Source organism: Protopterus annectens, chromosome 1.part0 (assembly GCF_019279795.1).
Source record: "Protopterus annectens isolate FY-2018-M chromosome 1.part0, PAN1.0, whole genome shotgun sequence".
Taxonomy (NCBI): Eukaryota; Metazoa; Chordata; order Ceratodontiformes; family Protopteridae; genus Protopterus; species Protopterus annectens.
The window spans coordinates 1,421,352,384-1,421,377,662 of NC_056725.1; the positions used below are offsets into that span (position 1 = coordinate 1,421,352,384).

General features: G+C 41.5%; 1 protein-coding gene across 1 annotated transcript in view; it reads right to left on the reverse strand.

Moving 5' to 3' along the window:
* Positions 1-25,279, reverse strand: part of SNX14 (sorting nexin 14) — a 1,453,711-nt gene that overhangs the window by 488,583 nt on the left and 939,849 nt on the right. The window contains exons 16-17 of the mRNA XM_044067476.1: positions 16,803-16,914; positions 1,547-1,587 (exon numbers count right to left, since the gene is read on the reverse strand). Of these exons, the coding sequence (XP_043923411.1) occupies positions 1,547-1,587; positions 16,803-16,914 (153 nt within the window). The remainder of the gene's footprint in view (positions 1-1,546; positions 1,588-16,802; positions 16,915-25,279) is intronic.

Here is a 25,279-nt window from a genome sequence, read left to right on the forward strand (position 1 = left end):
AATTCAGTCCACATTATTTTACACAGTGAAATTAACTCACCAATCTTATCTCAGTACTGCATTTCAAAAAAATGTTAAAAGAAATACAATAAACTTAAAATATTTTAAACTAGATTTTAAGTAAAATATGCCAATATGTTAACTCTAACCAATGACATGCTCCTTTTTCCCTACATTGGGCTAGCAAATCAAAGCAGTGATAAAGAAGTCTAATGGAGTTGTGCATTAACTGAGTGGCAACCTGTACACAACATCAGCTTTACTGTACAAACTTGAGTATGTTAGGAGTGCCTTTAATTGCATCTCATAGTATTAAGATATATGTGCCCTGCTGATCTATAATGTCACCACTTTAAGCTAAAATTTCAAACTGATCCTTTCACCCACATCTGTTCAAAGGATCAGAATAAAGTTCACAGTGACTGTCCTGTCAAAGAAATGTCACTGACCACTTAACTGTTGGCAAGTGCCACCCATCATAGGTTCCTAGGACGATACTATTGGCCCAGAGGCCCTTATAAGCCTAGCTAAGAACTTCACCCATGTTCCCACAAATTCAGCACCTGTTTTCCCTGTCCAGCAGGGATACAGGTGAATATTAACATCCAGAAAAGTGAAAAAGAGATTTCAAGGAACAGACTATTAAGTCTTATTTGAACTTGTTTTCACAGCACTTTGTTGTCTGTGAATTTACAAATCAATCTAAAATCACCCGGTGCTGCACAAGGAGAACTTAAAAACTGCCAAGACATAGTTAATGTTCATAAATTTACATTCAGAAGATTTTGTCACTGCCATGCTCAAAAAATCATCTGATTTTTTTCACTTTTTCATACATTATTAGTGTTGAAATTAATAAGCATCTTTTCATTAGATTCCAAACAAGAGTAGCAAGATACATAATGACTCATTTTTGTTTCCTGAAAACACAGAAGTTTTAAGGCAGCTCTGATTCAGAGGGATGCAGTCCTGACTTCAACTCATGCAACTTGGGTCCATTTAGCAAACTCAGTCCATGTACAGTCAGCCATGAATGGCAGTTCCTAGTGAACAACAAAGACTTGAGTCCAACAGTGACAGCATAACTCAACTCTCGGTATTGGGATAAAAAATGGGTATTAGATACCGAAAAATGCTCTCTGTGCTATCAGGATAACACCATTCTAAGATGTCCTGCTCTCCTTTCTGTCCACTTCCTCCGTCACTTACATCAATGCTTCCCTACTTTCTAAGGTTGCGGTCTGTTAGGGGTAAGCCAGACAGGCGCAAGAGAAAATTTGGCAAAAAATATGAAAGAGGGGACCCTTTGGCACTCAGCTGGTGTTAGACAGCTGCAATAAAAAAATGATAAAGAAATAAAGTTTTAGATTTAATAAGGTAGACCCACTAGACTGTTATTTTCAGGCTTTTTATAATAGACATTCACTTTCTATGATGATAATAACAACAGTCAAGCAACCAGAAAGTGAATTTGTTCCAGTGTGTGTTTTAAAATTAAAATAGATGCAAGCACGCAACTGAGGGAAACATTCAAAGGTTGACTTACCTCTTTTATTAGTTTGCTAGGAACAGCCTTTATCATTTTGCCTAAAAGATAAATATAAAAATGTTATCAATACAAATGAAATATTTTTTCTTTAAATCTTAAAATGATTTCTCTCATCTTCAGAATGACTGCTTTTGTCTCATTATGTTGTACTTTAAATCACTACTAAACAAAATAACAAAATCAATGTGTGCTTAAATTCCTAATTTATATAACCCTTACAAAATGTCACACTCACAGAGACCTAGTTCCTTTATTAGGAATAATCAAGAACTAACAAGCATATATTAAAATAGGTCGACTTCATAACATTGGGACCATAACATCAAAAATTCAAAACATTGAAAACCCAAAACACTGAAAACTCAGAACACTGAAAGTGTGCTTCATAACATTGGAAACTTCATTGCACAAGTAAATAAGATCCCCTCCACCTATACCACCACCTAACTAAAAACACACTTTCTACTACATTTCTGCAGGGGGGCAAGCCCCCCACCCCCTCCCCCGTAAATTAAATATACCAACTCCAAAATCACACTACAGTGGAAAAAAGTTAATTTCTTAACCTCAGTGTATGGTGATTGTGATGAGTTAATTTCCTAACCTCAGTGTATGGTGACTGTGATACAGTGAGGTTAGGAAATTAACTTTTTTCTACTGTATTGTGATCTTAAAGTTGGTATATTTAAGGGGATGTGGGGGGGGGTGCAGGGGGGCTTGCTGAAATGTAGTAGAAAGTGTGTTTGTTAGTTAGGTGTTGTTATAGGTGGAGAGAATGTTATTTACATATGCATTGTAGTTTTCAATGTTATGACACACACTTTCAATGTTCTGAGTTTTCAATGTTTTGGGATTTAGATGTTTTGGTCTCAATGTTATGAAATTTCAATGTTATGAAGTGGCACCATTAAAACATACATTACGGCAGCAGCACAGACATGATTACAGGATACACAGACTCTAAACAAGTTGTAAAGCAACTGTATAATCTAAACATCTAGTGTGCTGCATATCCTTCTTTCACAGACAAGTGATTTCTGATTTTTTGTTACTGATCATGTGTCTGTAACGAATAAAGGCTTGTCATTTTGGTTCACTACCTGGGTTTCATAAAAATCTTTCGGCTTTTCCCGGTTAGGGGTCACCACAGCAGAACTCCCGTCCGCCAATGACTGGCAGTGGATTTTTACGGTGCCGAGTTGCTAGCCCGACGCCCAACCTTCAAAGAAGGCACGCCCATTCACGCACGCACCTACCTGCATGTCTTTAACATCACTCAACCACAGGGAGGACGTGCAGACTCCACACAGAAGGCACTCCAGCAGAGAATCAAATGGGAGAACCTCTTGCTGTGAGGCAACAACGCTAACCGCTGCACCTTTTGGAATTTACTGTGATGGAGGTCACCAACAAAGTTTTAAGACCACTAGTCTCTTTGTTGAATATAAAGAAGTTATGTACTCAACATAGCGTTCCATGTGAGTTGCTCCATCTCACCTTCATTCTTCACTGATGGTTTCAGAGCCAATCCTCGGCTCAGACACTGCCGACTAGCAAGCTCAAAGTTTTCCAGTAGCTCGAGACCTAGCCCCTTATCCCACAATGCACTGCTGGAATTACCTCAGATCTTGTTTGCTGCATACCATATAGTGATACTATAATTATTCTGCCTAGGAATGAAGACACATTGAGAAACCAGGATGAATACAGTCTCCAGGTCAACTGACAGCCAGGAGGGGGAAGGAGGGAGGGACATGAGAATGACGGCAAGATGGAACAACTCACATGGAATGTTATGGTGAGTGCATAACTTCTTTATGTGACGTTGTTCAATCTCGCCGTTCATTTTTCACTGATTGGTAGCGTCCCTAGCACCCTAACCCTGGGTGGCTCATGGAAGTACACTTTTCAGAACCATAGAACCAAATGAAGCCCTGTCCCTGGAGGCCTTATCCACTTTGTAACAAGTTATAAAAGTGTGAGGTTTAGACCATGTGGCTGCTGCACAGATGTTGTCTAGAGGTAATTTGGCTTGAAAGGCTGAAGAGGTAGAAACTGCTCTGGTTGAATGAGCCTTCACCTTACTAGACAAGGGCATGTTATGACAAGAATAGGTGTAAGTGATACACAATCCGACAGCCACTTAAGAGTTATTTTGGCGACTGGTTTACCTTTCCTGGCCTAAAAAGCTGATCTGATTTTCTAATCTCTCTTGTTCTGTCTAGATAAAATCTAAGTTGTCTGTGAACATCACGTTTGTGCAACATACATTCCAATTTGTTGGCGTGATTAGGGAAGAAAACAGGCAACTCAATGACTTAACTGATGTTAATCTCTGAACATACTTTAGGCAAAAAGGATGGGTTTGTCCTGAGAGATACTCTGTCAGCATGAAAGACCATATAAGGAGGCTTGATGGATAGGGCTTGGAGCTCTGACACTCTGCGGGCTAAAGCGATGGCTATTAGGAAGATAGTTTTCCACGATAGAAATTTTATCTCACAAGATGATGCAGGCTCAAAGGGAGGAAGAATTATGCAAGATAACATAAAATACAAATTCCAGGGAGAATAAGGAGTCTTCACTTGAGGCCTCAAGTGAAAGGAACCTTTTAGAAAAGCTTTAGACAATTGGTGAGCCATAATATTCAATCCATCAATCCCTAGATGGAAATTAGACATAGCAGCTAGTTGTACCCGCACCGTAGCAGCCGCTGCTCCTTTGTTGAAAATGTCTGTCAAAAATTGTAAAATAGAAGACAATGGTGCTTGGTAAGGGTCAATATTATGGTAGGAAGCCCAAATGGAAGGCTTATGGGAAGCCAATAAAATTTGACTAGTGTCATGGGAAAGATTATAAAGCCAGGCTATGCGGGGAATTGGAGCAGCCAAGCGGTTAGCTTCAGTGTTTGCAATGAGGGATGGAGATCCCCTGATGGATGTGTCAATAAGTCCGGAACTGGGTCCAGGATCCATGGGTCTTCCAGAATGTGATGGTAAAGAAACGGAAACCAAATCTGCCGGGGCCAATGAGGGGCTATAAAGATAATTGTCCGTTTCAGTGACTTTGCTTTCTGTAAAAACCTGGGTATCAGAGGAATTGGGGGAAAAGCGTAGAGGAACCCGGGAGCCATTTGTGGACAAGAGCATCCCTCGGAGACTGACCTGGTGGGGGAATCAGGGCAAAATAACTTCTGCATTTGTTGTTGATACGACTGGCAAACAGGTCACAGGAAGGCTGGTCCCATTTGCAGAAAATCCTGTCCACAATCTCTTGTTTGAGGGACCATTAGTGGGGCAATAAAAATGCCCTGCTCAGTTTGTCCACTATGACATTGGATTTGCCCGGGATATGCATTGCTAACAAAAAGTGCTGGGATGACATTGCCTACTGCCATACTCTGAGGGCTTCTCGGCAAACAGGGTAAGACTTGGTCCCGCCTTGCTTGTTCAGGTACCAGACCACTGACATGTTGTCTGTCTGTATTGCAATTGTCCCTAGAGGAAGAGAGTCCTGAAAGTATTGCAATGCTAAAAGTACTGCTCTCATCTCCAGGACATTGATATGCAGATGTAATTCTTGATCTGTCCATGTGCCTTTGACAGTCTTTCCCTGAAAATGCCCCCTACACCTTATCAGGGAAGCGTCCGTGGTCACAGTGGCGACTGGGGGGGGGGGGGTAGCATGAAGAGACGTCAACCACCACTGAAGATCCTTCTTGCAAGAATTCGTTATCAGGATTGTGTGATTCATTGGAAGTTCTTGGTAAGACCATTGTGTGAATAGGAGCCATTAAAGTATCCTCATATACATCCTTGCTAACGGGATTGCCAATATTGCTGCTGCCATCAATCCTAGTACTTTCAATACCTCTGCAGCTGGTGCTCTGTTCTTTGATACCAAGGACATGATGTGTTGGCGAAGAATACAAACCCTTTCTGGTGGAAGACGAAGACTGGTGGCTGACGTGTCTAATTCTGTCCCTATAAAAACAGTATGCTGCAATGGCAACAAGGCGGACTTTTCGAAGTTGACTGTAATGCCTAGCCGATTGTAGTGTGTCAGTGTAGCCTCTCACGCTTGAAGACATTGATGCCTGGTGGTGGAGGTAAAGAGCCAATCATCCAAGTACGGAAACACCTGGAATCCTAGATGCCTCAGGTGAGCCGTGACTACTGCCATGCACTTGGTGAACACTCTGGAGGCTGTAGTGAGATGAAAGGGCAGAGCTCGGAATTGATAATGATTGGCTCTCAGCCAGAAACGTAGGTGATCCCTGGATGGTCTGGCCATCTTTATGTGGTAGTACGCATCCTTTAACTTGATTGAGCGCATCCAATTGTCTTTTCCTAAAAAGGGAAGTATGGACTGTAGCATGACCATTCGGAACTTCTTTCCTCACAAATTGGTTGAGTCTGCTGAGATCCAAAATGGGTCTCAAGTCTCCTGTTTTCTTTGGAACCAAAAAGAATCTTGAGTAAGTTCCAAATCCTGTTTAGTCTACCGGGACTGGCTGGATGACTCTTTTTTTCTAGCAACCGGCATACCTCTATGGTTGTTTGTTCCTTGTGACTGGGTGGAACGTCCGGGATTTTTTTTGATGGGATGGGACTGGGTGGAGAACGGTATGAAATACCCTCTAAAAATGATACTTTGTACCCAATTGTCATTTGTTATATCTAGCCAGGCTTCTGGGTACAATGACATGCGACCCACGACTGTCTCCAGAGTAGGACAGCCAGGCCTCCCTTCAGGAGCACTGGTAGGACTGACCAGAGAAATTATCTCTGTCACCCTGGTGTTGCAGACCCCCCCCCCCCCCTCTGCAGTGAGAGCAAGTTTTCCATTGTAACCCCTCCTCTGCCTCTGGAGGGGGGCTCTCCACGTGTGTCTTGAAAGGCTCCTTGGGCTTTCCAGAACCACATCTTTCCTCCCCTCTGACCTTTAGGATAGGGTCGAGTGGGGGTGGAAAAATGGACTCCGACGGCAGACAGAGTCTTTTCTTCTTCTTCACACCTGGTCAAATCTCCTTTACCTTTGGTCCAAACAAGGATGAGCCGTCAAACGGGGTATTCGTAAAGGAAGACTTGAAGGGTTCCGCGAAGGAACAGAGTCGCATCCAGGCATGCCAACAAAGAGCAATTCCTGTACCTGCAGCTCTACTCGAACCATCAGCTGTGTAAGATATGAGATGCATGGACGAGTTAACTATTGAATTAAGGGTAGCAAGCTGGGTAGCAACTTTGTCGGATACACTCGTAGCTACAGCACCCTGAATAGCATCTCCCAACTCCTTAAGGATATCTCTCTGCAGTCTGGTAAAATGGGTCAATTAGTTCAGTGATCTGAGTGAGAAAGTCACTGAACTAAACGTGCATTTCCCATATCTATCCATGATCCTGGATTCTCTGTTAGGAGGATGGATAGATGAGGAAGTCTCAGACATTTCCTTTTTGGTGGCTGCCGCCACCACCATGGCATCAACAGGGACTCCCTTGACCAAAAAGGACTCCTCTACGGGGGCAGAAATATGCTTATTAGGCCTCCTAGGGACAGGTTCCATAGATTCTGGTGACTCCCATTCCCTACGAAAGACCAGATCCATAAGCTCATCATAGGGTGGAGACACCCAAGAGGTGGAAGGTTGAGAACCGAACGCCTTCAGGAGAACCGACTTGTCCTCAGTAGGGTTCTTGGACTGCCAATCACCCCTCTGCCTAAGAATTTCAAGAATCTCCACAAAGGAGATGTCCTCAGAGGGGGATCTAGTGGACCCTTCTGATTCATCCAAGTCGGTGTCTGATGTTAGAAACTCCTGTAGGGAGTCCAAATGCCTTCTCTTGTATAATCTCTTCCTGGGAACTTCTTCAGGGGGAGTCTCTGGAGAGGTCTCAGAATAGCAGGGAGCACCCTGTGGGGCTACCTGAGGCTCTGGGTCTCTACGCTTGGGATGACTGGAGGAAACAGAAACTGACAGGCACTTTCGAGGAGGAAGAGACCAGACCTGGAGATGAGAAAGTCTTAGGAGACAACACTCGCCTCATGGCTTCGAATGCACCATGGCTCCAATGAGAATGAGTCGATGGATCATGAGGAGCCGCGATCCCCTCCAACACTGAAGCTGTGGGCTTCAAGCCCGAGGTAGGAGCTGAGATCACCCGAGCCAAAGCCCAGAGAAGGAAGAGTTGGCACCAAGTCCGTGCGACTATCCTCCCCGGACCCGACCGGAGAGTGTTGGCTCCTAGATTCCCCAGTCGGCGACGAGGATGTCCAAGCAGATGGAGCCGATGACACTGGAACAGGTGTTGGCTCCAAGGGATCCACAATCATCAGGTCAGCCTCCTCTGGCTTTGAAGGTCTGGTATGGCTCGAAGGAGGAGCAGACAATTCAAGAGTAATGGTCTTCAGCTCCGATGGTTGGGTCTGAGCCGACAGCAATTTAGCTAGGCCCGGTGCCTTTAAGAGCTTCTGAACCAGCCGGTCCATATCCAGATCGGACAGGCTGACCGAAGACCTGGAAGAGTGAATAGATGGCGCCGATTGGAGAAGTGGAGAGGGAGGTTTTTTGGCAACCGGTTCCAAAGCAGTCTCCCGGGTCCGAAAAGAACAGACTGTCGGCTCCGAAGACAGTGGAGCCGAAGTCACAACACTTTCCAACTTTTTCCCTTTTTTGTCCTGGATTCTGAGGAAGATTTGGACGATTTGCTGGCCCCATCCTGGTCAGACAATGCCTCTGTGAAAGGGTGTTTAATAATACCCCTGTCAACTAACTTCCTCTTCCTTTCTGCAAGCACTCGAGTGGAAAAAGAGTGGCAGATACTACATGACTCCTGCAGGTGCACCTCACCCAAACAGTACACACACTGCACAATGGGCATCCGTAACAGACATCTTTTGTCTGCAGTCTAGGCACTTTTTGAACCCAGACGTAGGATGCTTTTCCCTTTCTTCAGATATAGCAACTAACTTCCTGAAAAAAAAATCACAAGATCAAAAAACAACACTATTTAACTATATAAAAATAGTTTAACTCAGAAATGAGTAATCTAATAATAATATTCAAACAGCCCAAAAGGAGCAACTCTAATATATCTAAAGGCTATATACAATTCACTACAAACAGCAATGCAAAAAGACAGCACAAAAGCCCAAAAAGGCAACTAGTAACAAGAGTAAGAAAAGGCCGAAGGCAAGCACTAGAGATTTACTAGGAAAAGGGGAAAAACAGAAAAATCTGCTAAACTAGGTAATACTGCATAAATATAATAGTAGAAAGATATAAAAATGCAATGGAAAAACTTGCTGAAAGTTGAAAATTCCCACAATAGTCTTGAGCAATGCTGGAAACCAAGAGATCCATGCTGCAGCAAAGTAGATCTGATGTAATTCCATCAGTGCATTGTGGGATAAGGGGTTAGGGTCTCGAGCTACTGGAAAACTTTGAGCTTGCTAGTCGGCCAGATCGGAGCCGAGGATCGACTCCGAACCCACCAGTGAAGAACGAACGGCGAGATTGAACAACTTCACATAAAATATTAAGACAAGATGCATTACATACTGGAGGCTACACCACTACTATCTTGGTCACAGATGAAAAAAGAAGTTATGTACTCACCATAACGTTCCATCTGTATAGTCCATTTTCATTCTTCCTCAACTAATGGGTTCAGCTCTGATCCTTGGATCTGACTTGGCTGTTACACTAGCTCATGGCCTCAAAAAAAACTTCTTAAGCTCCTGCCCTACCCATAAATGCACCAACCCCTAACATCTCTCAGATCTTGTTTGCCGCTTGACAGGTAGACAATAACTGATATGCCATAACTGGAGTTTAATACAAAGGACATTGATGTCCTTGAGGCTTCTCATTCCTCCAGCAGTCATCCAATAAAAATGGAGGGGAATGGTGGGTGAGGAGTTGAGGAAGAATAAAAATGGACAACACAGATGGAACATTATGGTGAGTACATAACTTGTATATTAGAACATTATGGCGAGTACATAACTTCATTATCTGATGTTGTCAAGTTTCATTCAATCCTCAACTAATGGGACAGAGTCCCCAGCTACCTAAAATCCTGGGTGGACTCTAAGAAAGGATATTCCTGAGCACAGCTGAGCCAAAGACTGCTCTTCCCCTCTAGACCAAATCTATTTTGTAATGAGTGATAAAAGTGTTAGGATTTGACCAGGTTACAGCTGCACATATATCGTCCATAGAGGCTCTAGACTGGAAGACCGATGAAATTGAAATAGATCTGGTTGAGTGAGCCTTTAAGGGCTTTGGTAAGGGGAGATTCAATTTGTTATATACAAATGAAATGCAATATGTCAACCACCTAGCTAGAGTCACCTTTTAACTGATTTGCCTAATTTAGTATGTGCAAAGGAAACAAATAGTTGATCTGTCTTTCTAATCTCTTTTGTTATGTGCAGATAGAAGCGTAATTGTCTATGAAAATCCAGTTAAGTGCAGCATATATTCCCCTTTATTCATAAATTTTGGAAAGAATACTGGCAAATTAATGGATTGGTTGATGTTGGATTCTAACACCACTTTAGGAAGGAAGGAAGTACTGGTATGCAACATCACCACTAACCTTTTGAAAAATGAGCATGGAGGCTTAGAAGATAATGCTTAACATTCTGATAACATTCTGAAATTCTAGTAGATGTAACTGCAACTAAAAAGATAGTTTTCCGGGTCAGGTCAGGAATTTAAGATCGCATTTAACTGCCAGTTCAAAGGGAGAGTAAATTAAGGCCTGCAGTACCAAATTTAAATCCCATGGTGGCATGGGGTCTTTATAAGGGGGTCTTAGCAGGAGAGTACCTCTCAAAAAGTCCTTGCACAGTTTAGAGGAAGCCAGTGAAGAATTTTGAATTCCCACATGAATGTTAGAGATTGCTGCAAGGTGGATTTTAATAATTAATGAACTAGTACCGTCATTAAACAAGCTCACCAAAAATTCCAGAACAGATTGAACTGGAGCTGAGAAGGAGTCTATCTGATTTTGTTCTGTCCAGCAAACAAATCTCTTCCATTTACTCCTGTACAGTTTCCTAGTAGAGGGCTTATGGGAAGATAAAAGTAAGGAACAGACAGAGGAAGACAGCACTGGTTGTCTGGCTATTAAAGGACTCGGAGAAACCACTCTGTTAGTTTGAGGTTAGAGATATCTAGGCAAACTATGCCTATTGGGTGAGGTAGGAGGTCTGGAATTGGATCCGGAATCCAAGGTGGACATAGTAGATGAGGCCAAAGGAAGGGAAACCAAATCTGTTGAGGCCAGTAAGGTGCAATGAGGATGACTTTGTTCTTCAACCTGGCTGCTTTCTGCAGGAATTTGGGAATTAAGGGTGTCAGAGGATAACCATACAGAAAACCGGGGGGGGGGGGGGCGAAAATCGTGGAGTAGCACATCCCTCTGTGATTCCCCTGGTAGGGAGAAAAAGGCAAAAAAGATGCTGCACTTGTTTAGGGGAAAGGCAAAAAGACTGCAGCAGGGTTGGCCCGCTGATAATCGTATCTGTCACTGTATTGTTGAAAGATCACTCATGAGGTAGTAAGATGGACCTGCTCAGTTTGTCTGCTATTACTTTGAACTTCAACAGAATATGCATTGCTATTAGAAAGTCGATGGAAGACATCACCCATTGCCAAACTCTGAGGGATTCTTAGGGGTAAGACCTGGTTTCCCCCCTGCTTGCTGATGTACCAAACTACTGACATACTGTCTTGTCTGGGCTTCAACTGTCCCAAGAGGGTGAGAGTCTTGGAATGCTTGCAATGCTAGAAACACTGCTCTCATCTCCAAAACATTGATATGCAAAAGTTGGCCTCTTCGGGGGACCAACTTGGCCTTGGGCTGAGGGAAGATGAAAGGATGACCTTGTAATACCTGTTGCGATTGCACCTACCAACAAAAGCATCTTTTACATACTTGAGTTATTCTTATCTTTGCTGACATAGGTTGAGAAAGTACTGACCACTTGTTGCTAGCATCCATTGTAGAATACTCATGTGGAATCTCGCTAAAGGAACTAAAATTATTGCCGCTGACACTGACCCAGGGTTTGCAGAATCAATCAGGTTGAAATTCTGGTACTGAAAATTATTTTCCTGACCTGCAGTCGTATCGTTTGCACTCTTGATAGAGGAAGAGAAGCTACAAAAGATACTGTGTTGAACTCTGCTCCTATGAATTATAATGTCTGTGTTGGTTATAAGTGAGAAATGTCATTTATGGTTATTCCAAGATGTGAACAAATCTGTGGCACCTCATCTCATGCTTCTACCAGTCAAAGCCTGGTCGGGGTGGTAATGAGCCAGTCATCTAGATACAGAAACATCCAGAATCCTTATTGTCTCAAGTGAGCTGCTACCACTGCCAGGCACTTGGTGAACATGCTGGGGGCTGTGGTGAGGCCAAAGGGTACTGCTCTGAACTGATAATGGTGGTCTCCCAGCCGTAAGTGTAAAATACTTTCTGAATCATCTGTTCATCTTTATGTGATAGTACGCATCCTGATGATCTATTGAGCACAATGGACTGAACCGTGACCATCCGGCACTTTGTGTTGAACTGACTTGTTCAATACACTGAGATCCAAAACTGGTCTCCAGTCCCCTATTTTCTTTGGCACTAAAAGAATCTTGAGTAAGTTCCGGATTCTATTTGGTCTGGTGGGACTCTTGGATGACTCTTTCTTAGCAGTTTTTGAATTTTCAGTGTTGCTGCTTTCATCTGACTGGGTGGAACATCGGGAAATTTTCTTGATAATGGAGGAGGAAGGGAAAAGGGAATTGTATAATGTCTGGAAATAATTCTCTTTGCCCAACTGTCTTTTGCTATATATTGATAGACTCTCTGATACAGAGATAAGCAACCTCTAACTGCCTCCAGAGAAGGACAATCAGGCCTCCTTTCAGGAACACTGAAAGGTCTGTTGGAAAATAAATCTCTAGACATCTGGTGTTGTGGGCCTCCTCTGCTACAGAAGCATCGCCTTCCATTATAGCTCTCCCCTCTGCCTCTGAGGGAACTATCTCCACATGTGTCCTGGGACTTTCTGAACCACAATTTTCAATCTCCCCATTGATTCCTGGAAAAGATCCTCTGAGAGGCAGAAAAATGCATGCCCACTGCAGACAGGGTCTTTCAGTCTTTCTCAAACCTGAAGAGTGTACCCTTCACTGTACGGCCAAACAAAGGGAACACTGATGAATGAGGACTTGAAAGCTACCACAAAATCACACAGGCACATCCAGGCATGCCACCTTATAGAAATGCTTGAACCAGCAGCCCCTGAGGTGCCTTCTGCAGCATGCAAGATAAGCCTTATGGACAAATTAGATATAGCTTATAAGGTAGCCAACTGAGAAGCTACTGAAGATTGCGCCTCAGGATTTTTCAGTTTGAGAAAGAGATTTCGATAACTCTTTAATCAAATCTCTATGAAGCCTTTTTCGGTGATCAGAGTGTAAAAGTCATTGAAGTACAAATCTGCTTCCCAAATCTGTCCTCTGCTCTACACTCTCTTAGGAAGACGGACAGTGGGACTCTGTTCCCAAGTTCCTTTTTTGTAGCTGCCGCCACAACCATGGCATCTACTGCACCCCTTTACCCCAATATTCCCTGCCTAATGGTGGAGCAGAATCTGGTCTGTATTCTTGGGGATTGGCTCAACCACATCAGGTTCCTTCCACACCTACCCAGAGACCAAGTCAATGAGTTCATCAGCAGGCAGAGTAACCCAGAAGGTAGAAGGGCCAGCACCAAAGGCTTCCAGAAATACTGATTCCTCCTGAGAAGGGTCTTGGGAAGATCAGCCACTCTTCTGCTTAAAATCATCGGGTGGTGATTTTGGAGATCAATATCCTCGGTGAGTGACTGACTTTTGAGGAAAGTCCAAGTGCATCCTTTTACACTTCCTCCTCATAGGGACTTCCTCTGTGGGGTGATCTGGTGAAGTATCAAAAGAGATAAGGATACCCTGCTAGGTGGTCTGGAAGCTTTGGTCTGGCTGCCCCTATGGGGTAGACACTTTGGGTCCAAGACAGTAGGATCAGATAAACATTTTGTCGGATCTGAAGAAGGTCGATCCTAACAAGTTTCAGATCCAATTTCTTTATTTTCTTAGAAGATTCCGATGAAGAAGAGGCAAAAGACTCCAATGGTTATACCTCTTCAGTGGGCCTTTAGTTTTCTGTTTGGGGGATTAAGTCACAGTGATGGCCTTAGAAAAAGAGGTGTGCAGTAAACCCTTTAGTAACAATTTACTTCTGTCCACCAGAGCACGTGGATTAAACTTGTTGCAAGTGCTGGAGTCTACCTTTAAATGATCTGGACACAAGCAATAGAAGCATAGAGAATGGGCATCAGAGTGAGGCAATTTGTACCCACATTTCTCACATTTGTTGAATCCAGAAGGACCTTTTTTGGACATCCTGTCAGTAATATCAACAAACAAAAATATACAACAACTTTTTTTTTAAACTAGAACAGGACAGAAAAGTAAAGTATCACCAATGATACAAAGTAATGGCACCAGGTGTAATGGAATGAAAAGATAATACCAGCAATGGTAAATTTAGAGCACACAAAATGTGAAAGGGGTGGGAAGGAAACCAGGCCTGCCAGCAATGGTAGGAAGAAAAATATACTAACGAGAGTATGAAGGGAGCTTAGATGTACAGAGATGCAGAAGAAAATATATTAAACAAACTTTTTGAGAAAGGGAAAATATATGGAAAAAAACTATCTCCCACTCTGTAACTTGAGACAGGAAGGCGTCCACATCTAGACGAGAAAGTGGCAAACAAGATCTGAGAGATGTTAGGGGTTGGTGGATTATAGGTAGGGAAGGAGCTCAAGGGTTTTTTGGAGGCCACTAGCTGCTGTAATGGCTCAGTCGGATCCGAGGATCAGCTCTGAACCCATTAGTTGAGGACTGAATGAAAATTGACACATCAGATCATAAGTTAATAAATTGAAAGAGACCAGCAGAAAATGTATGAAGACAATCACATAGGTGCACTGGTACTTATTGATGATATCTGGCTCTATATAGCTGTGCTGCATGAGACAGTTCAACTTGCTTTCATCCTCAAATTTCTTGGCCATGCAGAGTCTTTTCAGTCCACTATATGCTCAATCTCTTCACCTACCTACCCTGTCACACCACTTTAATGAATGCACCCCCTCTCTTTGACAGAAGACACTATTTCAATTCACCCATGGTGAGGACATTGGTTTATGTCTTTCTGTGAAATATCAGACGCTCAGCAGTGAAAGCACTTAACTCTGTTGCTAAAGAGCTAGAGCTCTGATCACGAACCAGATAACCCAAGTTCTAGAAGTGGTGCTGGAAGATGTGGGAAAATAAGGAGTGGGTAGCCAACTCTGGTTTGTCCATTCTGATGGGGGTGGGAATGATAGTCCATTTGGTTGCCTGTCACTTGCAAATGAAGGCTTGCAGGAGATGAAGATGGAGGCAGGAGGAGGAAATAGGCTTTGCACTTCCAAGATGGTTATGGCAGATCTTTGTGCGTGTGTGTGTGTGCATGTCTATGTGTGTGCGTGCACATGTATGTGTGAATGTACATGTGCAGGAGTGAGAGTAGAAGGCCCTTGCAGTGTTGAGAGTGTTCATGTTAGCCACCATTAGGGTTTTAACAGAAAACACAAAGCTGGACCTGGCCTTTGTAGCACAAAAAAAATCTCAGGCTGCAACACCAATGACTCAAGTTCAATTAATAACTTGGGTTCTGGAAGACACACGTTGGGGGTGGGAAAGGTGCATCATTCTGCCAGTGCTTCCATGTGGGGGAGGCACATTTGGTGGTTCACCAGCTGTAGGCGCTACTGCTTCAGGGGTAGGCAGTGACAAGTACTGACAACTAGTTCATGGCTGTGGGGCAAACATGAGTGTGGCAGCTTTAAGCTAGCATCCCAATACTTCTATCATGGTGTATGGGAGTGGTCTTGTACAGCCCTCAAAGAGATGCAAGTATGTCAACACCAAGGAAGCAGCATCAGGGACACTGATCAAAAATATCCTCATGGCTGCTTTGCTTACTACTATGCCATGGACCACTATTATCCACTCATGGACTGAACTTGTGAAAAATAAATGGGCACTGGAGCTCTTGCTCATGTGGGGACAGACAGGGGTCCCTGACAGTGGTATGATGGTTGGCAAGCATGAGGAAAGAAAAAGCACACATGGAAAAAAAAACTTTTTGATAGAGAAGAACAGCCCATCTCTCCGCCTTTACAAAGGCTTCACACTAGACTCATGGACAAACTGAGGGAATAATAGTAGCAGGGATGCAATGAGCCATTCTTTGCAGCTTTAAGGCTGCAGGGGACTTTCAACAGTGAGATCAGAGCTTGCCTGTAGTCCCTCAGGCTGCCAATTCAGAAGACCTGTAACACAGGGCTGAGAAGTTTGTCAGTGAGGAAGATGTGGCTGTAGTGAAAACCGGAGGTTGGTAAATGGCCAGGGCAAAGCTGCCTTTATGGCTGTGTGGATTACGATTCCCTCCAGCTGGCTCTCACCTAAATCAGTGGCCTCTGAGTCGATGACAGGGAAAGAGTAGGCACAACTAAGTGGAGGATTCATGATGGTTAGCAGGTGGGGAAGCAAAAAAGCATATAGGTTAAAAAAAATAAATACACTCAGCAGTACTGGCAAATGAAGTAGTCAGTATCTGATCAAAGAAATGAAGCACATCTCTTTATCCCTAGGCCAGGATAAGGAAAAATAAGCCCTCAAACACCCATTGACTACCCACTCCTGTCTCATCTTCCTGCATACCAACCTCATCCTCTCTGGTGAATGTTTGTCTCATCTTTTGGCTTCCATCTGCACATTACATTCCGACAACCCCTCCCCAAGATCAAGACAAAATAAAAATATATATTTTGGGACTTTGCAATACTACCTTTCCTATTGCTCCCTCATGTTCTAGATTCCTTTCCAAAACTACACCATGAGCATAGGAGATTTGCTCGCAACTCCCACAATTAGTTGGCATAAACAAGTATATAGATGCAGGGGTAAGTGATTCATAAAATGTCTATTTCCCAGACTCTTTCTTTCCCTGAAGCCATTTATTTTGCAATTCAGTGATCTTAAAAAAGAAAATCAATTTATTCTACAATACAACAATTAAAACTCCCAGAACATAACACAATAATCCAGAGATACGTAGTGTTATAAGAGCTTAACTTTGTAAAATGCTTACCAAGATTGACATCTGGCAACATCTTGTCAAGAAACTGAGTTTCTCCACTGTTTGGGGATAGGAAATCGGCTAGCAGCTGACTGCTACTCAACTCTGGATGCTGAACAAGTCTCTGTAAAAAATAAAGCAGTATATTTATTTATTTTTATTTAATTGACATTTTTTGACTGGGTTAGTTCAACTGGGCAGCAAGCAGTTTTTCAGCGGAAGCCCGGGGAGAAAACTCCAGAAGTGATTAAAAACAAGTAGCAATAGTAGGTACAAAGATACAGAAAATCGGAAAAGTACAGTGGTATAAAAAGAATAATCTAAAGAAGGTCTACTCTAAGTTATGTAGTAAATTACAAATATACACAAAGAACACTGCACTAGGTATACAGAATATTTACATGAGAAATTATACACAATCATGTACAACTGAAATCAAGCAGTACAACCCCTGCAGGAGTGGGATAGGGTAAGTGTGGGGGAGGAGCTGTAAAAGAGACGGGTCTGGAGGAATGGGGGGGTTATATAGGAACTTAGGAAGGAGGTAGGTGGGGATTAGTAGTTGTATGGGAAGTGGTGAGGAGTTGATATTTAGCTTGAGAGTAGACAAGAGAAAAGGAGGATTTGGGTGTGAGATGGTTATGAGTGAGAAGAAGCACAATAGCAGGGTGGTTACTGAGTTAATTTCAAAAAAGGGTATGGGACTAAGGAGGCAATTTTAGAGGGTGGTTACAGTGACAGATCCAATAATTGTTCCGATAGATTTTGATAGCGCCCTTGAATTTTTGTGGGTAGATAGCATTCCTGAGGTCTAAAGGAAGTTTGTTCCAAGCTAGAGCAGGGAAGTAAGCTGTATAGTTGTTGCCCCATTTTGCTTTTGGGTTTGTAGATTTGGAGGAGGTTCTGGTCAGAGCTATGGAGAGACCTTGGGGGGGGTATACAGGGAGATGAGAGAAGCAATATCTGGGCAAGAGGTGGGCTGGTACAGTAAGGTATGTATGATCTGAAGTTGGGTTAAGAGTAGTTGGTGAGGGAATTCTAGCCAGTTTAGTCTTTTAAAGGCAAGACGGTGGTGGGAATCGTGGGGTTGACCTGTGGTGAATTTGGCAATTTTGTTATATGTTGATTCGAGTTTCGTTAGGAGGGAGATCTGAGCATTGCTGAGAATATGAGACTCATACAGTAGGCTTGGAAGTAGGTAAGCATTTGATAGGGAGATTTTGGATTTGGTGGTGAGAAATATTTTGTTGCGGTACAGAAGCCTTAATTTTTGGTGGGTTTCCTTAATGTTGCTGGAGACATGCAGATCAAATTTAAGTTGGTCGTCTATAACAATTCCTAGCGGCATACTGTGAGACTCAACAGAGATAAGTGTACTGTTGCTTGAGGTGATAGAAAAAGAGGATTTAAGATGGTTCATAGTTTTGAGGGTGAAAAGTAGGAGCTTAGTTTTTTTGGGGTTTAGAATCAAATGATTATTGGTAAGCCAGTTTTCAATTGACAAGAAGGATTTTTGAGTGACAACATTTAGGTCAGAGAGGGAGTCGGCAGTGGTGATGACTGTGGAGTCATCTGCATATTGCACAAGAGAAGACAGTGGCCAGGATGTGTGTAACTGGTTGAAAAATATGTTAAATAGAAGCCCACATTCTTTTATTAATAGGGAACATTCAAAGAAACAAGTTGATCAATTAGAAAGCGGCAACCCTACTCTTTATGTTGATGGTATGTCAGTGCTTCATGAAACAGTTAATGTAGTAGATTTGAGAGCAAAGAATGAAGTATTTTGTACTGTTCGGATAAATGGAAAACCCATAGAGCTCAAAGCTGACACAGATTCAAAGTGCAATATTATGTCAGCAGCAACATTTGCTAGAGTGTATCATGGTGAAAGGCTTGATTTGACTTTCATAGTTGACAAACTATGAAATTATTAAAGATCACTGGATTTTTATCATTTAAGCATAATGTTATCTTGGCAAGGAAAAAAGAACATAGGGCCACAAGTTTGAGTTTTAAAATAATGGCAACTAAGAAAGCATTCATATTAACAGGTACGCACTTATTTTATGTAAGATCAATTGTTGAACATAACATCATATTCTGTTCATATTCCAAGGTAGATCTATTAATGCTTGAGAACACACAAAGAAAGTACACCAGAAGAATTCATGCTTGCAAACAGATTAACATTTAATATTTCTTGAACTATATCACATACTGATATACAAGGAGTAGACTGTGTGTGTGCTAAAGGCTATTGATGAATTCATCAGGAGTTCAATTTTTGCCATTATTTAAAACACGATGATCTTTGGACTGACCATGAGGCTTTCTCAATCAATGTTTTGGAACCTGTGTCCAACGCTGGCCAACTGGAATGAAAACTGTGTACCTAGATACTATGAAACTACCTTGCAGATAGACAAATGCAGTAAATCCCTTTTCTCTGAGTTGGTGTGACCCCAAAGGTAGAATATTTAGAGCCATTGTTATATTACAGCAAAGCCCTCATCACTGATGACTAACACCTTTTAAATTAACTTCTTTTCCACTTTTTTTCTCTGGTGGGACATTGTGGCTAGTTTTCTAAGTGCCTGCCGGTTCAGAGCTTGGAAATCGACTACTAAGATCACAGCTACATAATTTACTCCAACTCTAAATATTTATCTTTCTTGCAAAACAATGTGAAAAATACTCCATATACATCCACAGGCATCACTTACAATCCGAAACTTCATTCACCATCCCTAAAACTACATTTTAATCAACTACTCACACCTTCTCAGTACAAGCTCCGCTCTTTGGTAAACTCTCTCCAATTACCTAAAACTAACTGACTCATATCCCCAAATTCAGACTCCAATTCCAAAAATACATCTTTGGTTAAGCCACATGCTTCTACCTTTCTACTGGACATATCACCTAGTCATCACTCTCTAGCTCATCCTAGTCCCTAACCTCTTTCTCATTCTCACTGCATTGCTCTTACGTGTCCAAATATTCTTTTTAACCTTACAAGTTATTGTAAACACAGTGCAAGTTTAGCACAAGAACTACTGTATTTTAAGGCAACTATACATACTGTGACATGTATATTTCTTTGGTTTAAGGCTATAACACCCTCATTTCTTATTGTTCACTTGTAACTGCTTTTATTGATGTGATTTTTGTTTTATTCTGTTTTTGTTTGAAATGTCCATGCCTGTTTTCATGAATCTATCTTCTCACTCCCTCCTTCTCCTTACTACATCCTCCTTTCTTACTCCTACACTTAACTCCTGTTATCCCCTTCCCTACTTTAATCATTTGCCTCTACTGTTATATTTCCATTGTTTAATCAAATGTATTGGTGAATATTTACTGTTTTTATTAATTTTTCTTGTTTATATTTATACTGCAAATTGAAATTTTTTAGACTGTTCTACACCTGTTTTACCATACTACTCAATGGCAATGATTTGTTTATATTGTATAATGTTTTTATGAAGCTGTTTTATGTTTTTTGGATCTTTTCTCCCCTGGACTCCATTGAAAATGGGCTCTTCTCAGCCCAATGGACTATCCCGGTAAACAAACTGCAAATAAATAAAATTAAAATTAATTTCAACTATATTTAGATTTGCAGTAAATGCCTACCATTCATGTTGTGAAATATATTGTACTTCACCTGGGCTGTGCCTATAAATGATCAATTTCAATCAGTGTTAAACAAATTTAAGCAAATAAAGAAATCAAAGCAGACCCCCCCCAAAGGTCAGCTGATATAAGAGGTATAAAATTAAGATATAATGAGTGCTACCTCAGGTTGTTTTCACCATGACAATTAAAAAAAAATGTGTTTGATCTGTAGTAAGACATTGATAAAATGAGTCAATGACTAAAATGCCTGCTGATTTCTCTAAAAGAAATACACAGAAAGACTAGGTAAAATGTTCTTTGACAAACTCATCACCGTCTCTGAATGTGCAATTAAAAGCCCCACACTTATGGGAAAACTACAAGGGCATTCAGATAAAGAATGCAAGAATATTGTGCTAACAAGGAAAAAGAATGTTAATTCTTAAAATATTTCAGGCACGGGCAATAATGCCCTTCCAACCTCCAAACACACTAAAACAGCTCTTCCTGTAATAACAGTTCTTAAAAATTTCTAAGCTAGTGCTTGCTTTGACATAATTTGGTAGTCTTTTCCAGGCGTCAGCTATGCTTGCATTCTTAGTCTGAATGCCCTTGAAGTTTTCCTAGATAAATTTTTGTCAAAATTGGGAAGGACTTAAAACCATATATTAGCATGCATATGCTGTAAATAGTGGTATACCTACCTGTAACATGATGTTATTTAATAATATAATAACAACTATGAATAAAAAAGTGTGCTGTGATGTCTTTTATGTAGACTAACTTCAGCCTTGGACAGTGTTGTATACAAAACATTTTGATCAATAAATCAAAGATTCAAAGAAACTTTGTTTTCATTTAGGAAACACAAGTGCTACCTAAATGAAATTTCGAGTGTCAGCTCTTTTACAGGAGAAAACAAACATAAAAAGACAGACATGATGGGTATTAGAGAATAAACAATAACCTTAGTACAAAACTAAATATCTAGGTAGCTGTCGCACACGCTTGTACACTATTTATTACATTGGACAACACTGACTACTAGTTAATTAACACATGAAAAGAAAATACACTATACACAGAGGTGCGATTGAGTGATATTGCATGTAAGGAAATGACTGGAATTGCACTTAAATGAGAATATATTAATTTTAGTATGCAATAAATAGAATTACTGTATGGAATAAAAAGAAAAAGAATGAGAGAGTAACAATCTATTATACTTTTGATACATCTAGATTTATGTCTGCATTAATGAGTCTTATTGCAGTTGGATAAAAACTGTTCATGAATCTGGAGGTCCTGCAACGGATACTCGGTAACAATGCAAAACAACTAGGTAAGGATAATCTTGATAAGATGGATAGCTGTACAGATTACAAAAAGGACATGGCAAATATCGAACGTATGAAATTTTAGATTATAGTCAGATAGACCCACACGGCTCTGTCTTAGGCCCGTACTTATTTAGGTTGCACCTTTTTGAGGTGTTCTGTATGTACATGAATTCAAAATGGGAAAACTGATTACAAATGTTAAATATAGGAACTTGACTAAATTGACCAGATAGGTACAGGAGAATAACTTCCTGACAAATGCATCCAAACTAAACATATGACATTTGAGAAACACAGATTGGCGTGAGAATATTTAATACAGCACACAGTGATGGAATCACTAGATTCATTTAAAGACTTGGGTATATAGGTAGAGCCAGCTTTGAACTTTTCTGATCATATCAATCAACTGGGCAGAGTTGCAAAACTATTGGCGGCATACAAAGATTTATAAAGTCTAGGAAATCAGAAATAATGACATCATTGATTGTAGGTTGCATTACACCCAAACTAGAGTAAGGAATAATAATATGGAAACTTTATAAGAAAATTAGCATAAGTAAATTGGAAAGATAGTAAAGGGAATACATTGCCAAGGGCATCACCCACTGCCAAACCCTCACTGCTTCCAGACATGGGGAATAGGACCTTGTTCCTCCCTGCTTGTTTATGTACTGTACTGGTTTACTAATTGCTGAACTGCCTGTGCTCGACCGGCATGTGGTCGAAAGGTACTTTTCCAATCGACAAAATGCCAAACCAGAAAACACCAGCTACACTACAGCGAATGGGTAGTGTAGGTTGATTATCTGAGTTCGACATTGTGAATGGAGATCGGGAATTAACCCATTTCCTCATTGTATTGCGATCTCTGAGTTGGTATATATAATTTGCAGGGAGCATAGGGGGTGCAGGGGGGCTCCCCCCATGCAAAACAGTAAAATACATGTACTGCTGACTGTGGAATGTCGCAGTACATTAAGTTGCATAGCATGGGTGACTGACATCACCTTCTGCTATGTTGAATACATCGAACTACAAGTGTCAATGTATGCAGTTTCGACTTGGCTGCCTTTTCGACGGTACGGATTCGGCATTTCGGGTTGATATTGTGACCAATCGACTGATGCAGTTTCATCAGTTCAATAGTAAACCTACTACACTACAATCAAGTCCTCCAGTTGGAGGAATATCACACCTTCAGGAAGGAGACCCTGAAGTTCCTGCAATACAAGGGGACTGAACTCAACTCCCAAGAGATTTACATGTACATCAGCCTCTGTTTCCAACCACTGACCTTTGAACATTGCCCTTTGTAATGCCCCTCCCCCAACCTCAGGGAGGATTCATCTATGGTCACCATCACTACTATACTTGGGGTTACAAAGGGTTCTCCTGCAGCCACCACTGGAGACTGTAGCCACCCACTCAGATGGGACTTGCATGAATTTGTAACAATGATGACCTTGGACACAAAATGTAAGTGTGGAGACCATTTTGCTTGAAGAAGCCACTGGAGCACTCTCATGTGGAAACAAGCTAAGTGAACCATTAGAATGGGGAAAGCCTCTAGACCCATAATTCTCAGTAACAGAGCTGAGGGAGAAGATGGGCTGAGAAACAGAAAGTAGATGACTGATATCAAGGTCTGAAGTTTTTCCTTTGGTAAGGAAATTATGGAATGAGTAGAGTCTAGCCTGCATCCAGTGAATGTGATTGTCCCAAATGATATTAGGATGGACTTCTGAAGGTTGATCATTATCTCCAGACAGTTGCACAGGTTGAGGAGATGCTCTCTGACTTTGACGAGGGACATCTAGGTAGGGAAAAATCATGTACCCTTATAGTTGTACATCTGGTTTGTATATATTATGTTCCCTTCTGGGGAGTCTTGTAGTATAATCGGTTCCAACAGAAGTGGATCTGGAGGAGGGTTGTAAGTGGGAATATGGGCCACTGAGACCTCAATCCTTGCCTGTTTCAGAACTAAGGAAGAGGATTGCTTGATTTACATGTCTCTTTCTCAGATCCAGTTCCTTATGCTTCAAATGCTTTTCTAAGGGTGGCTTAGATTTTTGAGCCTCTGGATCCAGGGAAGTAAACTCTTTAGAATCAGTTTATTTCTTCTACCTGCTAAAGCTCAGTGTCTGAAGATCTCACAGTCCACTAAAAGATGGGGGATGCCCAGGCAGACCATGCACAGTTCATGAAGATCCTGTGATCGGATCTTGTGCCCACACACACCACATTTCTCAACACTTGTCCGTTTATCCACGATGGCCTCTCAGGCACTGTCACCACCATGAAAAAAAAAACAAATACTATAAAGCTAGCTGAAAATATGCTAAAGAATTCAAAACACACTTCACTAATGTTTTAACTGTGTAAAGTACAATGGTACTAACACTACAATAACTATCCAGACAGCAACAAAGTAGCCCAATAACTGGAAATGTAACAAAGCAAAGAATTCAAAATGCACTCCAATAAACTAACGTCATATGAATATCTACAGAAAGACTACTGCCTTCTATTACTACTACTTCTATTACTAACAAACCAAATGTCTGACAGAAAGAAGAACAGCTGGAAAATGCCATAAGGAAAAGGGGCTACAAGACAGCATATTTTTCGGTCTAACTAGAAGTACAGGAGCAGTAATAGTGAAGCTTTAAGGGCACTAATTCTAAAATTACAAGACCAATTTTCAAGAAAAGCCTTACAAATTTAAGAATGAGGTGGAGCACTTAGCTGAATCAAAGAACGCATCTGTTTGAGAAGGTGATAAGTGAAAACTGAGGTAAGAACAGCTGCATTGTGGGAGGGAAAATTCTTAAGGAAATAGAAGTTGGAGCACTAATGCTGCCATCAAATCTGACAAGTGGCTCAAGGACCATGTCGGACTGGATGAACAGGATCAGGAAGAATACTTCTCAATTGTTAAAATGAAAAAGACAAAGGCTCAATGAGTGGTACAAGAATGCGTGGGTGACCTGCACTGATGACGGTCATTCACAATGACTGGGAGTTACAGTAAGCACTACATAGCTTTCACATCTATGGGATTTAGATCCCTAAGGAAGCACACTGCAGAATAAATACAGAGCTGTTAACTTAAATAGCAGGTTATACAAATGATACTGGCCACATTAAAGCATTTGGGATTTGACTTCAAAGAACTGCTCTGCAACTGGAAAGAATGTCCAGGCTACAATGCTTGGTAAAAATAACACCAGCTCAAAGCCATAGGAAGGGAGGGGTGAAGAGGGCATCTGCCTCTGACACAAGGCATTATGAGGTGTGGTTGGCACCATGGAACAGCAGCTGACTGGTTGTTGCAAACAGTGTATGTAATCATTTAAGCAGTAAACGTCAATCATGGGTAGGAAAGAGCACATGGTGACACTGCTTAGGGCATCAAACAACCTTGCTACAACTCTGAAGCAGCCCTACAATTCAGGAGAGTAAAGATATCCAGAAGAGAAGAAACCCTGAAACAAGAAGACATAGATGTGACTACTCTAGCAA